Source organism: Lissotriton helveticus, chromosome 12 (assembly GCF_964261635.1).
Source record: "Lissotriton helveticus chromosome 12, aLisHel1.1, whole genome shotgun sequence".
In the NCBI taxonomy this organism is placed as follows: domain Eukaryota; kingdom Metazoa; phylum Chordata; class Amphibia; order Caudata; family Salamandridae; genus Lissotriton; species Lissotriton helveticus.
Window position 1 is genome coordinate 193,681,294 of NC_136073.1, and position 13,353 is coordinate 193,694,646.

The window sequence follows — 13,353 nt, forward strand, 5'->3', positions numbered from 1 at the left end:
GCGGAATGAACCCGTGGTCTTTTCAAATTATGCCCCATTATTTGTGTGTAAGTCGATGGTGTAGCACCAAGAGTTTCTTGGCTGGTGTCATTGGCTGAAAAGCACTAAAACTGTCTTGAGAATTTCGACTTTCTCTGGTTGAGTGAGACACTGCATGTTTAAAGCACAATATTCTGTTCTGCAATTTTGATTCATGTTGGGCGTGAAATTCACCACTTCCAATACCTGGTTTGTCTTTAATGTAAAGAAGTGTAATCATTTAAATTGCATTGTACGCTTAAATGGATAAGGCATACGTTAGATAAACATTGCTCAGGAACAAATAAACAGTATTGCTTGTATCCGGACAGAACATGCCCAGCATTTATGTGGCCTCTTGTGCTTGTCCTAGGAATAACTTCCCAGCTCCATTTCCTAATGCTTATGTTGTCTCAGGTCGAATTCATAGACCTGTCTGGGGTCCTAGTTGCCAAGCTCCCCAGCGGACATCCACTCAGTTTCAACCTAAAAAAATAAAGGTTTTTGTTGAAAGTACTATATTAGTAATAGGGCCCACAAAATATCCCCTTAAGCATTTATTCATCATTAAACAATCTAAAGCATCTATCTGAGACTTGCTCTTTTATCCTACCTCCCACAAACACCTTGTAACTAGGAAACGGCACAAACGAATGACGTGTAAACTCCCCTGCATATTTAACCTTTAATTAAGGACATTTCCAGACATCAGTTGTGTGCTATGTGATTTACGTATATATGGTTTCAACTGGAAGCAGATTCAAGATCAAGTAACATTTCAACAAAGAAACTTCAGCAACTATCTGTCATAGAATTGATTTTGTAACTAAAGGAGCAATTAACACATTTTACCATTAACGCGATTCATTGATTGGTTTATGGAGATAAACTGTCCCAGTGACCCATTAACCTTTAATGGTACTTATTTGTCTTGCTTTCTATGCATTTACAGATAACGTTGTAATCAGAAGGCGTTGTTGCTCTTTTGAGACACTGGTCCTGTTTCCCACAGGGGAAGCCAATCTTCACTGTCAGTTGTTTAATCAATTCCCATATTAGTTGATAGATGCAGCCTCACTTCTCTTCTCAACTGAACACACCAAAGAACACTTTACCTTGAGCTTTTTGGTGATCCAGGCGGTGATCATTTCCCACTTGGACTTCTGCAACGTTCTATACCTAGGTGTCACCAAAGGCAGAGTGAGAATGCTGCAGCTCGGTTACTACTGAACGTCTCTAGGCGAGCCACTGGGGGCTGCCCTTGTAGAACTGATCTGGCTTCCGGTGCAGGACAAAGTGAATTTTAAAGCTCTATGTTTTGCCACAGAATTTTTAATAAGAAATGCCCTAGTTATGAGTCTCCTTTAATCGCCCCTTATAGACCTATTAGGAACCTTAGGTCTACGGGTACTGTTAGGTTGTCTATCTCTAAAATACAGAGAGCCCGGTTGGGAGGTAGATCATTTGGCTTTTTAGATGCAAAATTATGGAACCAACTACCATTTGATCTAAGGATGCAGCCTTCAGAAGTGCTGTTCCATATTAACTTAAAAACCTGTTTTTCAGTGTATGCCAGACTGACTGGTGTTGAGGCAATGGATGAGGTTTTTCACCTCTGATATGGCAGGAGAATTCTTAGCGCGGTGACACTCCATTTGGAGCTCTATAAACTGCTAATCTAAACTACTAATCTCTTTGCATTTTTGTTTTTGTTTGTTTCATTAAAACTGTGTAGGATGAATACATGATCATGTTGAAAGAAAGTTGATCTAATGCTCGTCTTTTCCGTTTGATAAACTGTCATTCACATAGTGACTATTTTAAATGGTATGATCTTCATCCTTTGTCCCCACTAGCTCAACAAAGAAGCCAATGAAAAAATTATACAGGAATTTGGATTCTGTGTTATGGACCAACATCGGGAGCGGATTGGTAACTTCAAGATAGAGCCTCCTGGCTTGTTCCGTGGACGAGGCGACCACCCAAAGCAGGGAATGCTTAAGAAGAGAATCCTCCCAGAAGACGTCATCATCAATTGTAGCAAGTATGTGGTTTACAGTAGAAAAAATGTGTAGAGATGTATAAGAGTAGAGCAGAACCTCTGCTGTGTGCAACCTGAGGTTCACTGGATGCTGACTGAGGTGACGCTAAAATGCAACACCATCTTCCAATAGTTCTCAGCAGATATTGTGTGTTTATCAAAATAACATCTATGCAACATCTCTTATGCACAATTGTTTCTATCTGCTTTCTTGATATTCTGGTCAATACCAGGTTAAACTGGAGCCTGTCCGTAGAAGGTCATGTAAGTTTATAGCAATGAGGCACTTCATTGGCATACCCAATTTTGAAGCCAAGTCTAAGATGCCCTGTAGGATAGATTTTATCAAGCCCAAGCAATATATTTCAAATTCCCATTTATTGAAGTGAAAAGGTGAGGGTATAATGGGGCTATATTGGACTGTGTCCAGTGACATGGATAGTAGAACCGAGAGCTTGGAAACGTGACAAATATTTTACCAAAATTAATCACTTCAAACATGCAGGGCACAGATTTGACTTTGGGCGATGGGTTTAGTCTACTCATAGCCTTGCAACATCTGTGGCAGATTCTCATCAGCTTGGTCTCAACCCTACTGAGTTCGGCACCTTTTCAACCAGGTCTGCTGGGCACTCTCATAAAAGGCTGACATATTATAGCAGATTTGATAAATGGGTAGCATTCTATCAAGTACCTTTGCTAAATTTAAATCTAAATTTAAGAAATACACGCCATCTACATTGTGGAGATTTCAAAACAAATTACTCTAATACATGTCCCATTTGCATTATTACTCTCAGGGTTTTAAGGCACTCCTTGATTTGTGAGGGAGCCTGGGGTGTATACTGTGTTCATGGGCTTCATGGATCAGCATTACATTTTGTAACGAAGCTTCTTTCACCTTATTCCACTTTGCAACCTACCAGATCCAAACATATTATTTATCTATACACTAATATATGTATGTAGTGCTGTTCCTGACAGAAAGCCACATCTCTGCTCTAAACAATCAGTTCTGGTTAGTTTAAACTACCTCTGAATCGTTGTGTTTTTTTTGCTCTTCCCTTAATCTTACAAGTCATTTGTTAACAACCGTTGAATATTACTATAGAAAATACATTTGAAAGAAATGTTACACCTAATTTGTTTTACTTCTGCTGCACAAAGGGTATTCGTCCTGTCATGTGTTTTTACACAATGAAGCGTTAAAATGTGTAAGGTAGAACGTTGCAGCATTTTGGGAATGATGAACTAGCTGCACGTGGCCCCAGGTGGCTAAATATTAGAAAATCCTTTTTTTAGAAGCAGAATGTAAATTTAGTTGGAGACCTGTGTTCACCTCAAATTGTTTATGCAAATTCACGAAACTGTTTATTAGATTAGAGATAATTGCATTCAAGACCTAAGTGACTGGGTTACTTAGTACAAGCAGGTTGCAAGTTCAAAGAAATTGCATGTCTTTTACACCAAGGTGTCCAAAATATTGTTTGAAGTTTTTGTGTTCAAACTGATAGTGTTTTGCATGACTTCCAGAACCTCAAGGGAAAAAGTAGCTGCCATAGCAAAATTTGCGTTTTACATCATAAATGCATTGCAAATATTGGTCATGCTAAAAGTAATTTTTGCCTTGCACATTTGATTCTGGTTACATTCATAAACATACAGTAGAAATCGACCCAGCATTGATTTTATGACCGAAAAGAACTACTAATGTCAAATGTGTCGATTAACTGTCAGACCTGGAATTTACTGCACCCCAGGGAAAGAAATGGGAAATTGATTTCTGTTTCACTTATAAAATGCAGCTCTAAGTCGACGCAAAAAAGAAAAACGTGATTAATTTGAAGTCTCCCTCAGGGATAAGTAATGTCATTTCTCTGAGTGAGCTAGTGCCTTACATGTTTGAGTCCTGCAAAAGAAATCCGCATTTGCAAAGCCAATATGTCTCCCTTTTAACATGTGAGTGCCAATGTAAAGCTTTTCCTAGTGCTTTTTTATTTTACTGTTCTAAAATGGCCATTTTCTATGTTGGAAAAGCAAGGCAAAAAAAAAGGCAAAGCAGCTGCTGGTGCCAAGACACGTTATGATGCTTGTTCAGGAATGTGACCCCACCATGGCCAATTTGGAATAGCTTAATTTCAAAATGTCCTCTGTATGCTTGCATGCGTGTCTCAACCTATGCGCTGTGATGCATGTGTTGGGATGCAGAGGTTTGAACTTGCCTTTTTTTTCTTTACCTTTTCCACCATGACCAATGGCCATGTTGGAATAGGCTCCTTCCACTGCTGACCCATGCTCTCTGTCTCATGCCTTCATGACCAAGGAACTGCACCGATAGAAGCGATCCATCTGCAGGCACTGCTCCATGTCCCTTGTCCACTGATCATTAATGGCCATGTTTCCACAGTGTTTAGACCATCTTTATCTCAATTAGACTAAAGCACAGACATACTAGAATACTCACCTTTTAAAAAGTGAGTGAAGTCCATAGGAGACATGGCTGATGTTAATAAAACCTGAAATCAATGTTACTTATGTTACAGCTGGTCTCGGACCCCACTCATAGTGGCGGCCACATTTTGGACCCCTTCTTTTCCAACTTAGAGGGGGCTACAGTGGCCTCCCCCTGACTTGGTCAGACCACTCGCTCGTGACTATTTACTGTCCTCTCATAGAGGCCCCACTTAAGGCGTCGCTGCGAGCCATGCCCAGACGGCGTTGGAGCAAGTTAAAGGCGGAAGATCTCTATCGCCTTCTCACTGACGATCCACTGGGTGTAGCGGAGAACGTGGAATCTGGTTATGACCATTTTTGCGGATGGGTAACCAGAGCTCTCGACTCCCTTATCCCGATGGTTTCAAGTAAGTGTGGTCTCCGCGCCCCCAGCCCCTGGTATGATGGCAATCTGCGGGCCTTGAAAAGTGTCTGCAGACGGGCGGAGAGAGACTGGAGGAAGAGGTATGACAGCAGCAAAAAAATCCTGTACACCGCTGCTGTCCAATCTTACCACCGTGCGGTCTGTAGAGCTCGGGCTGCATATTACGCTCTGGAGTTTCGCAGCAGTGGGAATCCGGTTATAACCATCTTTAAAGCTCTTAAGGACCTTATGGCAAGGAAGCCTGCCGGTAATTCTATCAGCTCCAATACCCATTGTGAAGCGCTGGCGGCTTTCTTCCTGGAGAAGGTCCAGACCATCTATAGGGCCTTTCCCACTGCTGCACAAACCAGCGTGGGGTCATCCATCCTGCCGGATCTGGTGGTATTAGACTCTTTCCCCTGTCTCTCCTCGGAGTCCTACACGGCCTTGGCTCTTTGAGTCAAGTCTGGGTCGCCGGCTGACCCGCTCAAGCCACTAATGTTCAGAGACCAGACTTTTGCTCGCCCGGTCTGTGACTTAATCAACATGTCATTATCATCTGGCCAGGTGCCTCTGAAATGGAAGCATGCGGTAGTGATGCCCATTTTGAAAAAACCATCTCTCGACCCTACAAAATCGGAGAACTACCGCCCGATCTCGCTTCTCCCGTGGCCAGCCAAACTCGCGGAGGTGCACGTTAACACCGCCCTCACTGATCATCTGTCGCGTACCAACATTCTGGACGATACCCAGAACGGTTTTCGGGCTGGCCACAGCACGGAGACAGCATTGTTATTCATGGTCGAGCACCTGCGGGCAGTTCTGGATGCAGGTCAAACGGCGGTGCTTGTTTTGTTAGATCTAAGCGCCGCCTTTGACACGGTCTCCCATGAAATTCTCCTGCAGCGTCTTGTGGAGATAGGGGTGACCGGCACTGCACACCAGTGGTTTTGTTCGTTTCTCATGGACCGTTCCTTCTGTGTGGCTGCCCCGCCCTATCAGTCCAAACGTCATCCTCTGTCTCTTGGGGTCCCACAGGGTTCCTCGCTGAGTCCCACGTTGTTTAACATCTACGTGAGGCCGCTGGCTGAGGTTGTGAAGCTCTGTGGTATGACCATGGTGTCGTACGCAGATGATACCCAGCTAGCGGTCACGATCAGCGGGGACTCCGGGGTGGATGCCCCAAGATTCAGAGAAGGACTTCGGGCGGTGGCTGGTTGGATGACGACCAACTGTCTCCAACTAAATGCCAAAAAAACGGAGGTGATGGTCTTTGGCAAGCGGACGGAACTATGGGGAGATACTTGGTGGCCTCCTGGGCTTGGTCCCACCCCCACTCCGGTTGTGGAGATCAAGAATCTGGGGGTTTGGCTGGACCCCTCCCTTAATTTTGTGGGCCACACCAAAAGGACGGCGGCGTGCTGCTTTGGTATCTTGCGCAATTTGAGACCTGCTCTTAAGTACTTCGATGCCGCAACCCGTCAACTCGTGGTACAAGCAACGGTTCTGGCTCGGCTGGACTATGCCAGCTCCCTTTTTATAGGGCTAAACCAGGCCGAGTTGACCCGTCTTCAAAGAGTGCAGAACGCAGCGGCCAGAGCGATCGTAGGTTTTCCTAGGTTTTGCTCGGCCACTCCAACTCTGCGAGCCTTGCACTGGTTACCCGTTAGGCAGCGGATCCACTTTAAAGTGCTGTGCATGTCTTTTAAGATTCTGAAGGGTCTGTCACCTCCCTTATTGCGTCAACTCTTGTGCCCTTACATCCCGAGCCGCACTCTGCGCTCTCTGGATCAAGAATTGGCAGTAACCTCTCGTTTCAAACTCAGTCGGGCGGGGGGTCGCTCCTTTAGGGTGCGGGCAGCCGCACTTTGGAACACTCTCCCCTTGAAAATCCGGACTCTTGGCGACTTGCTCTCCTTCCGCAAGGCCGTTAAAACCTTTCTGTTTTCCCAGCTTTGTTAAATTTTAAACTCCTTTTTAATATTTTCTGTCTCCTGTTGTGTTGTGTTCGCCACCTTGTCGGTGCGCCGGGACGCTCCTTCGCTGGAGCAGCTGTGCGCAATACAAATAGCACTAACATAACATAACATAACATAACTTAGGTGTACTTGTCCAAGAGTGGCCACAGAAATAAAAAATTACGGGGAAAAATGAATTTACCGTATTTCTATCATTCTAATTCATTTGTTGGTCTATTAAAGTGTCATGTGCTGTATTGCTCTGATTCAGGGCACTTGTTTATTGTATTGTATCTGTTTATTGTATTTATTTAGTGCACATACGCCTAAACTTCACAGCGTTAATGAGGAAAAAACAAAGCAAATTTGACGGGTTATAAAAAAAAATTCAATTGTTTATGGAAGGGAAGCTTGTTCCATTCTGTGGTAGCTATGGCGGCAATAGATATTAAAATGCTCTCATACTCTTTAGTCCAATGTTTAATTGCTGCTCAATGGCGTTAAAGGCGTGCAAACTTGAAATGCGCCCCGTCCAGGCGTGTAAGCTGAATGGGACAGAAACGAGGCCTCGTCAGATCCCCACACAAGAGGCACTGCCACTTTGGTAAACGAGTCGGAAGTTTCAACCATTTTATCACAATTTATTCCATTCATTAGTCCAAAGATTCTCCTAATTTTTATCCAAAGCTGTTTTGCATGTTACATCCACGTTTCAACATCATATTTCAAATGTGCCAATCAAGGCTTTTTCTCAGCAGCACAAGAGGGTTGATGATCTCTTATATCACAACCACTTTAACATCTACCCAGTGCATTGAGATATTCCCTTCTTCAGGGGTAACGTAGCTTTCAACCCAACTTTCTCCCATTTCTCGAAAAAGGCACTCTTTCAATGCTTCAATGTGAATGAACCAAGGCTTACACCATCTATATTTCGTGTGGTCCACATAGCTATGGCAGGGACAGCTGTCACCAAATGTTTTGAGGTGAATTTACATAATATTGAGCACATAATGAAATCTTTATCATAAGGACCTGTAACATGTGGGGCTCAGAAATTGAGTAGATGAGCCATAAAGATTACAATGTAAAATAGCGAAGACCTTGAAGAGCAGCAGACTCGACTACAGAAACGCCCTCTGCGCCGGCGCCCCCCGACCAAGCTCACCAACAGACAGCAAAGAATCCAGAATGCCTCTGCATGCCTGATCCTCAACGTCCCGCGCCGCAACCACATCACCCCCCACCTCAGGAACCTGCACTGGCTCCCTGCTGACAAAATCTCCTTCAAGCTACTGATCCACGCACACAAAGCACTCCACAAGACCGGCCCAGCCTACCTCAACAGTCGACTCTCCTTCTACGCACCCAACAGGAAACTCTGATCCGTAGACCTCTGCCTGGCCACTGTCCCACGCATCCGTAGAACCACAGCCGGAGGCAGATCCTTCTCCCACCGCGCCGCCACAACCTGGAACACCCTCCCCCTCTTCCTACGACAAACCGAAGACCTTCTAACCTTCAGGAGACAACTCAAGACCTGGCTGTTCGACCAGTAGCAACAGCACCCCCATTCTCCCCCCCTCAGCGCCTTGGAACCCTTGCGGGTATGTAGTGTGCTCTACAAATTATTGATTGATTGAAGAGAATCCTCTCTTTGAGTAACAAGTTCAATTGGGTAATGATAGAAGCTCTGTGGGAGCGGGGTCTGCCTTTAATGAGATGTGTGGATGTGGAGTTGAAGATGCTTAGGACACTACAAGGGCTTGCATCATGAACACATTATAAAACATCTTCTATGTATGGTAGGATTTATTTCACAATAAGTCCTGGAGGCAATAGCGATGTGCTGTTCCAGGTGGATAGCCAGGTCATGGATAACTTTAGCTGGCACTGGGCATAGACTCATAGCCTACAGTTTTTGGAACTTAGTCTTGGGCATTAGTACCTTAGTTTTAACTGGGTCCAGCCTTATGATGCTTGACATCCAATGTTGAACAATAGTGAGAGTGTCCCAGGCTAGAATGTTGTGCAATGGAAGGAGTAACCGCTTTGATTTCCTGCTGGAGTGTTGTTCGTCCTGCTTTGCTTCCTATCCGGCCACTTCGCCACACCTCGCGGCCCCCGCTCCGCGGGAGCCGCTCGTAGGCACAGACTCTGATACTTGTGGACTCAGCCTTTTGTCCACCAACGTGCAGTGAGCACCAACGCGTTACCAGGACCTAGCAGCTGACCACCAAGGGCAGAGGCGGGACTGTGAGGACCAGCGTGCCTAGCGGCGTGGATTGGCCGCAGCTGGTCCTCTTCCCGCCCCCTCCTCCCTTTAAAATCAGAACAGAGTGAGCGCGCCCTGGGTCCTTTCCTGCTGGAGTGTTGTTCGTCCTGCTTTGCTTCCTATCCGGCCACTTCGCCACGCCTCGCGGCCCCCGCTCCGCGGGTGCCGCTCGTAGGCACAGACTCTGATACTTGTGGACTCAGCCTTTTGTCCACCAACGTGCAGTGAGCACCAACGCGTTACCAGGACCTAGCAGCTGACCACCAAGGGCAGAGGCAGGACTGCGAGGACCAGCGTGCCTAGCGGCGTGGATTGGCCGCAGCTGGTCCTCTTCCCGCCCCCTTTACCAGATCCTTTTCTAGATAAGCTGTGGCAGTAACGCGCACGCGGGACGCGCGCGGGGCAACGGCCGGGGCGAAGACCGGGCAAAGAGCGGGCCGTTTAAGGCCGTTCAAGGACGGCAGAGGACGGCCAGGCCCTGAACCCCTGTTACATCGCCCTGAAACCACCATTCTGGTAGGCCGTTTTGTCGCTTACTCCTTTGTTTAGGCTATATCTATTTAACATCTGATACCGTCTTACCAAGTCAATTATGCGACACAAAACCAGAAGCTGTACTAAAAAAGCTACAGAGGTAGCACAAGTGACTGGTCCCATTGACCTTTTCATCTCACGGGTAAACGAGACAATTGACAAGAGCATTGTACTGCTGGAGAAAAGAGTTTCCTTGGACCTTATGAACGCCAAGCGCTCCTCTCTGGGCTCCATTGCAAATGCAAACTCACCGTCTCAGCGAGCCTTGAACAATCGCTCCTTGTCCTTGCCCTCATCTACCATAGGCACTGCTACAGTACCGAGCGCTGTTGACTTGTCAGTTACTCGTTCGGACTCGGATCCGTCCTTTGTGGATCTGGAGGAGACCCCAGATCTAGAAGCTTGCCAGACACCTAGAGAGACGGAGCCGGGCCTGGATGGGTTAACTGCTAAGTCGACCCCTTTCGTGCCTAGCGATTCCAGGGGTAAGGGTATTACTATACCTATAAATGCAGTGCCTAAGTCTAAACCCAAGGAGAAGCCTAAAGCTAAAGCCATGAACCACAATTTGGTATCACCAACACCACACTTAGCGTCTGGTATTCCTTGTTGGATCGAAAATATGGTCACAGACCTCAAGCATGATCTTGAGGCCACAATAGCAGCCCAAATAAAACCCCTGATTTCTAAACTTGACAGACTAACGTCGCTTATTAATACAAAATGGTCCAACAAGATCAATGAGCCTGGGTCTGTCCAGCAGCAAGGGTATAGAGAACCACCCCCCAATCATCAACCTCCAGTTAAGGCCACCAAGAATACAACTGAAAAGGCGAAAACACCCCCATCTACCAAGGAACCACCTGCATCACACTTGCCCAATACAGGAAACAATTTTGTTCAACCCCCACTTATCCCTACCCCAAAGGCAGTGAGCGATGCCTCGTCCTTGCAACAACCACCCGCTGGTACTAAATCTACCACCTCCCAAGCGAAGGAATCTAAAGGAAAATCCACAAACACCCCAGTTTCTCACTCTACAAATATCATCTCTGAAGCCCCTAAGCCTAGGCAGGCTCGTTACAAATCCATTAGCCTGCCACCAGAAGTCTCTCCTTTTGTGGTTGTGTTGACTGCTGTCCCCCCACTGAAGGAAGGAGCCAAAGAAACCTATGTAGAGTTAAGAAACAAATGTGCTCAGTGGCTCCAACTACACAAACCCCTACCCAATAATATGAGTGGGGAAATCCTTGCTGTGCGCAGAGGGGATTGGGTGGGTAGGAGTAAGAAAACAATATCAGGGGATGTAATTACTGTCAATTTTAGGGATGTAGGGGCAGCGAGTTTCATTTGCAATTCACCTAACAGTGGCCCTGCCACCCAAATCAAACCTCTCCCCATGTCTTACTTCCTCCCCAACTCGTCAAGATCCAACTTCCATCGGCCAATTATTCCAAGCAATCAAGGGCCTGCACATCCCCCACATTATGCCCTTAACCACTGGCAGCAGCCGCCTAATCTTCCATCTTTGTTTCCGCACCATGCTGGCGTCCAGTGGCAACAACCTCTTCATCCCCTACCACCCTTTTTTCAACCTGCCCAGCAGTGGCAACAACTCCCTCAGCCATTACTCTCAGCCAATAATCAATGGCAGCAGCCATGGCAGGACTCGTTTTCGTCCTCTAACCCCTCTTACTCACAGTTTGCCCATCCAAACAGGTACTGTGTACTAGATGAGGTTGATTGACTTCCCCTTAAGGGAGCCCTAGATACTAATTTCCCTCACAGTAATAACACTACGAGGGATGCAGTATTGGATACATCTCTTCTCACATACCCAGAGGTGTTACCACCTACACCAATTAGGGACAGTGCAGATTCATCTAACCCCCAAATTGCTGTGATCCCAGAAGGTGTCCCATCATATGGCGAGTTAAAAATCCTTAGTTGGAATCTTGCCGGGATCTCTAGGAAATTAGGTCTCCCAGAGTGGAATGCCCTGGTTGATGCTCATAAAATTTGTATATTCCAAGAGACATGGGCTACTGAACCACTGCACCGGGTTGGGTTTGTTACTTTTTTTACACCTGCAGTGAAACCCAAGGCAGGGAAGGGGCGGCCATCGGGGGGGCTTATTATTTGGATAAGCATCCTGCTTAACTGCAGATTAACTGTCAAGAAGGCAGGAACACCTGATATCCTTGGTATTTCCCTACTGGGCTTACAGGGAGGAATAACTGTTGACCTCTATAATGTTTACATCAGAGGAACAACAAATGGGCGTATTTCACCTACAATGATGGAGCTTGAGGCCCAACTAGGGGAGCAGAGTGGACTTGGTCATATTTTAGTAGCAGGGGACTTCAACTGCACATACGAGCCACTCCCCCTAGAAGGAATACCTGATTTATGAGAAGAGGATAGTAGATGGGGTATCCCTACCCTCTCTATCCCATCCATCAAGCGCTGGACTCGCAGTGCAATCCATTTAAACGCACTCACACTAGAGTTTGGTTTAAGAGCAGCCAATGGCCGTACTCGATCTGATCTGTTGGGTGTCCCCACATTCAACAGAGTTGGTCACTCTACACGGATTGATTACATCCTGTTGGACAGGGGTCTCTGGAGCTTTGTTATTGACATGGTTGTTGTCACTACCGTAGAGAGTGATCATAACTCACTTTCCTTATCCTTAAAAAACCTTTGGCCCACCAAAACGTTGCCAGTCCCATTAAGTTGCCCACAGGGGATTACTGTTTCCTCTTGTGGCAGGCGTCTAAAGTGGAGCAAGATCATGTGTAATACCGATAAATTATCCACCATAGAGGAAGTGGTCAAAGGCACTCAAGCCGAAATTGGCTCTATTGATTTAATTAAATCAGCAGTTAAGGCCACTACTATTTTTGAAGCTGCCATAAAAACCATGGGGGACCTCTTTTGGGTACAATTGTCTTTAGGGAAACAGAAACTTCCATCTAAACCCAAAGGCAAGCACGACTGGTATTCGGCTACATGCAGGAAGGCCAAATCCCGCCTAATAGAGGCAGTCAAAGGGAAGTCCCCTATACTAATTCAAACTGCCAGGAGAGAACATAAAAAGGCCCTGCAGCTAGCTAAAAGGGAGTGGGATGATGCCTACTGGCTAATCCTTAAGGAAGCTAGTATGAAAAATGATCCCAAATGTTTCTGGGACACTATAAGGGCACGAAATAGACCAGACAGTGACCTTATAACTTGCAGCATTTCGGGACAGGTATGGGAGGCCCATTTCTCCAAACTTTATTCCTGCCATAGTGGTCCCAATGAGAGAGGGTCTGTTCAATCCTCTCCTCACATTAATCATATGCCTCTATCTAGCGACCTTGACTTTACGTTAAAGGAAGTGGAATATGCCATAAACTCTATCATTCCACAAAAAGCTGCTGGACCAGATGGTATTCCCGGGGACCTGCTAAAATCTGATAGTGTTAAATGGGGCAAACTTATCCACTCCCTCCTTGTTGCTATCTGTAGGGGCGCCCCCATCCCTTCATCATGGAAGGGGGCGGAGGTGGTCCCCATTCACAAGAAAGGCCCAAGGGATGATCCATCCAACTATAGGCCGATTAGCTTGCTAGATGTCAGCCAAAAAGTTGTCGGTAAAGTTCTTTTACTCAGGATACTTAACTGG

General features: G+C 46.1%; 1 protein-coding gene across 1 annotated transcript in view; it reads left to right on the forward strand.

Moving 5' to 3' along the window:
• LOC144799696 (DNA topoisomerase I, mitochondrial-like) overlaps positions 1-13,353 on the forward strand; it is a 1,324,061-nt gene that overhangs the window by 919,063 nt on the left and 391,645 nt on the right. The window contains exon 20 of the mRNA XM_078671191.1: positions 1,875-2,062. Within this exon, the coding sequence (XP_078527317.1) occupies positions 1,875-2,062 (188 nt within the window). The remainder of the gene's footprint in view (positions 1-1,874; positions 2,063-13,353) is intronic.